The 4,305-nt window shown below is 53.6% G+C and overlaps 1 protein-coding gene across 1 annotated transcript in view; it reads left to right on the forward strand.

Annotated features, from left to right (window-relative positions):
• Window positions 1-1,762: 1,762 nt before the first annotated feature.
• Window positions 1,763-4,305, forward strand: part of LOC117885929 (protein KHNYN-like) — a gene marked incomplete at its 5' end in the record, with an annotated part of 7,122 nt that continues 4,579 nt past the window's right edge. The window contains 1 exon segment of the mRNA XM_034787494.1: window positions 1,763-3,330. Coding sequence (XP_034643385.1) covers window positions 1,763-3,330 — 1,568 coding nt within the window.

Consider the following 4,305-nt stretch of genomic DNA (forward strand, 5'->3'; position numbering starts at 1 on the left):
GCTCACAAGCATCCCCTAAAGTCTCCACACATTCCTAGAACCCTAATACCGATTTCACCAGATAGGGTTACCAATTTTGTTTGGACATATTCCTGGAGGTTTCATCACATCACATAATCTTTCATCAAAGACTAATCTTTAATTCCTGGAAACTCCAGGACAATCCTGGAGGGCTGGCAAACTTATCACCAACACTGATGCCCAGGGGAGCCAGATGGGTGCCCACCCTCTATTTGTCAGTGTTCAGTTGAGGCCTGGGGACCTTGGCACGAGCTGGCACCTGGTCTGCCAGGATCACTGCCTCTGGTTTATTCTGGAAGGCGGGAGGCCCTACAGGGAGCTGACTTGCCATGACTCTCCGGCACCCTAGGAAGTGATCGTATTTCAGGACACGCCCCTGGCTGATTTTGCTTTCGATTCCACCCCAAGCGGCAGGGAATTTTTCTTCTTCTGCAGGCGTGAAACCGACAGGGGGGAAATTGCAGCCAAAATAACCATCTCCTCCCCCCCTCTCCCCCCAGTCACGCCCACGCGCTGATCAGCTCTGCACGCGGTGGTTTAGGAAGTACATGCAGCTGCGGAAGCCCAGGGCTGGGCTAGCAGGGGGCTGCGGGTCAGGAGTGAGGGGCACCTGCAGAGCTGCGGGTGGGGGCTGGGACAGCAGGGGGCTGTGGGTCAGGATCGAAGGGCATCATCGCACCCTTTGTAGCCATTATTACCTGATAAGGGCAACTAGTGGGGTGAATGGAGATAGATAGATAAATAGAGGGGGTGGATGGAGATAGATAGATAGATAGAGGTGGACGGAGATCAATAGATAGAGGGGGTGAATGGGGATAGATAGATAGAGGGGGTGAATGGTGATAGATGGATAAAGGGGGTGGATGGAGATAGATAGATAGAGGGGGTGGACGGAGATCGATAGATAGAGGGGGTGAATGGGGATAGATAGAGGGGATGAATGGGGATAGATGGATAAAGGGGGTGGATGGAGATCGATAGATTAGATAGGGAGTGCATGGATTAGGGTGACCAGATGTCCCGATTTTATAGGGACAGTCCCAATTTTTGGGTCTTTTTCTTATATAGGCTCCTATTACCCCCCACCCCCATCCCGATTTTTCACATTTGCTGTCTGGTCATGGATACATGGATGGATAGATGGTAGAGATTGTATGGATACAGTGAGAGAGAGAGAGTGGGGGTTTGTATGTGGATAGATAGATACATGTGATTGTGTAATTAAAACTTGTGTGGTGATGTATGCGTGGCAGGGGGCAGAGTTAAGATTACCCAGACATCTGCAATTCTGGCATTTCCTAACTTTTGAGTGCTGGGTTTTGCATCTTAAAAAAAATTCATTTAAATGCAGATTTTGTTTGTATACAAACATATAATTATGTATCAGGGCCCCATTGTTCTGGGCGCTGCACAGACCCCGACCGAGATCAGGGCCCCATTGTTCTGGGCGCTGCACAAACCCCGACTGAGATCAGGGCCCCCATTTTGCCAGGCGCTGCACAGACCCCGACCCCCGTTATGCCAGGTGTTGCACAGACCCCGACCGAGATCAGGGCCCTGTTGTGCAAGGTGTTGCACAGACAGTCTTTGCCTCAAAGAAAGCTCCAGCCCAGCGCTGAGCAGTACAGGGCTCATGACACACAGTGAGAAGTTCTGATTCCAGCCAGCAGAGGGCACATTCTTGGCAGCCGGTGTCCCGCAATAGCACGTCCTAACCTTGTTCCTGTGTTGTGTCCTCCAGGAGTACATCAAGGGGCTCTGCAGCCCGGAGTTGAGCAAGAAAGTCTGCTACCCTAAGGACATGCAGTGCGTCTTTGTGGGAGCTCAAGGTCTCTTCCTGGACTGTCTCACTAAGGGGACCTCTGCCAACCTGGTCCTGCTCAGCCCTGGGTCCCTGCTGGTCTCAGGCCTAGCCGAGGCCTTTGTGATGGCCCAGAGCCGCATCCAGGAGTTTGTGGAGAAGTACCAGAAGACGCCCCGGCTGCCGGAGGAGCAGGAGGCCCTGGTGAAGAAGGCCTTCCGGGAGCTGGTGGAGTCCCACGACGACAAGCATGCCATAGACCTTCTTATCCTGCCTACCCCGCTCAAGGAGGAGCTGCTCAGCCTAGTGCGGGACATCCAGCAGGAAGTTGGGGAATGGGCACCGAGGAATGTACTGTGGGTGCCACCGGTCATCAGTCAAGACCAGCCGCCGAGGTGGGAAGCCAAAGCGGCAGGTGGGGTTAGGCCTCAGGGATGGCCCCAGGACTTCTGTGACCTCAGTAGATCTCCAGATCAGACCAGGCGTCAGGGCTCCAGGTCTGGCATCCCAGGCAGTTCTCAGGACCAGGCAAAGGTGGAGGAGGAGGCCTCTGAGAGGCCAGTGCTTTACAAGCGGTCGTCGAAACCCATCCCAGGTTTGGACGCCAGCCAGCAGGCTCAAGACTTGAAGTTCCCCGCCACCCAGGACAGGGTGAGGGAAGTGGAGGAAAGGGGGCCGGAGGAGAGCAGCCAGGAGGAGGAGGAGGAACCATTGCCTGAGGCCCTGTCATCATCGTTGACAGAGAAGGAGTTCAAGATGAGACTGAACTTCTTCAAGTCTATGGGCTACGAGGAGCAGGTGGTGAAGAAGGTGCTGCTGGAATGTGGGGTACAGGAAGCCCCCTCAAAAATCTTGGACAGGGTCCAGATGGAGCAGGCCTCCTCCTCCCAGCAGGAGCATGGTCCCACACCCTTCCAGGAGTCCGGGGCAAGGGAGATGTCTTCTCCTCCTCCTCCGCCACCGGAGATGACCCAAGTTGAACACGAATACCTGCTGGAGGTCATCAAGTCAGCAGCGGCCAACTGTGGCCACTCGCCCAGTGAGATCCCGGCTGAGATCTGGACAGGGGTCCCCTTGGCCGGCCTGCTGAGAAGGCTCAACGAGAAAGCCAACCATCAAGAGGAGGCCAGGGTTGAGAGTAGGCTGGAGCACAGAGGCAGTCGCAGAGATGGAGAGCTGGCCCTCTCGAATGGCAAGGAGTATCCCCAGGGTCAACATCAGGGCGAGCCAGGGAGGAAAGGCGGGTCTCCTATCCACAGGGGAGTCCGTGGCCCCCCTCCCCTCCCAGAAGGCTCTGATTTCCCCATGGATGTGACCCCCATAGCTTCCCCTGCATGGGCTGCCGAGGAGAGCCAGCCAGCTGAGGATGTGTACCCAGTGCCGACGGTGACTGGAGCCCAGCGGTTCAAGGAAGCCATCCGGACACCATTCAAGCTCATCTTGGCCAACACGCCAGGGAAAAAGAACCTAAGGAGGGTCATTATCGATGGCAGCAATGTAGCCATGGTGTAAGTAGCCTGTGTTGCTGCATCTTGCTCCGAGACCTAGGGCATGGTGGGTGCTTAGCCCAGCTAAGAAACCAGGATGCTTGGTCAGTTGAATACCTGTTAATCCCATTGATTTAGGTCTTGCAACTTGCCTGCAGGCCTCAGTACATCTCAGCTAGGCCTCAAGATAGTAAGCTTTTCTTTCTTGTAGGCCTCAAGACCAGACTAGGCCCCAACATTTTATGTTTGACATGTCCATAGACCTCAGGACCAGAGTAGACCTGGAGAATCTAGGCTTGATGTGCCTTTAGGCCTCAATATGCCTTAAGAGCAGCTAAACTCCAAGACCATAGGCTTGACTTTCCTGTAGGCCTCAAGACCCAAACAGGCCGCAAGACTTGAGGCTTCACTTTCCTACAGGCATCAAGATCAGATCAGGCCCCAAATCTCTATGTTTGATCTGTGCCATAGGTCCCAAGAACAGACTAAGACCCTAGACTTGGCATTCCTGTAGGCCTCAAGACTCTAGGCTTGACTTGACCATAGACCTCAAAATCAACCTAGGCTGCAGGTTTCTATGTTAGATTTTCCTGCCCTTAAGACCAATCTAGGCCCTAAGACCGTAGGCTTGACTTGTCTGTAGCTCTCAGGGCCTAGTTTGCTTTTGAGGTCACCACAGGAATGTCAAGCTTAGAGTCCTGAGGGATAGTTTAGTCTTGAGGCCTATGCACAATCCAGTCTCAGGTTTCTGGAGCCTAGTCTAATCTTCAAGTATCAGAGGGGTAGCCGTGTTAGTCTGAATCTGTAAAAAGCAACAGAGGGTCCTGTGGCACCTTTGAGACTAACAGAAGTACTGGGAGCATAAGCTTTCGTGGGTAAGAACCTCACTTCTTCAGATGCAAGTCTTGCTCCCAGTACTTCTGTTAGTCTCAAAGGTGCCACAGGACCCTCTGTTGCTTTTTACAGATTCAGACTAACACGGCTACCCCTCTGATA

The sequence above is a fragment of the Trachemys scripta genome, chromosome 12, assembly GCF_013100865.1.
Source record: "Trachemys scripta elegans isolate TJP31775 chromosome 12, CAS_Tse_1.0, whole genome shotgun sequence".
Lineage (NCBI taxonomy): Eukaryota > Metazoa > Chordata > Testudines > Emydidae > Trachemys > Trachemys scripta.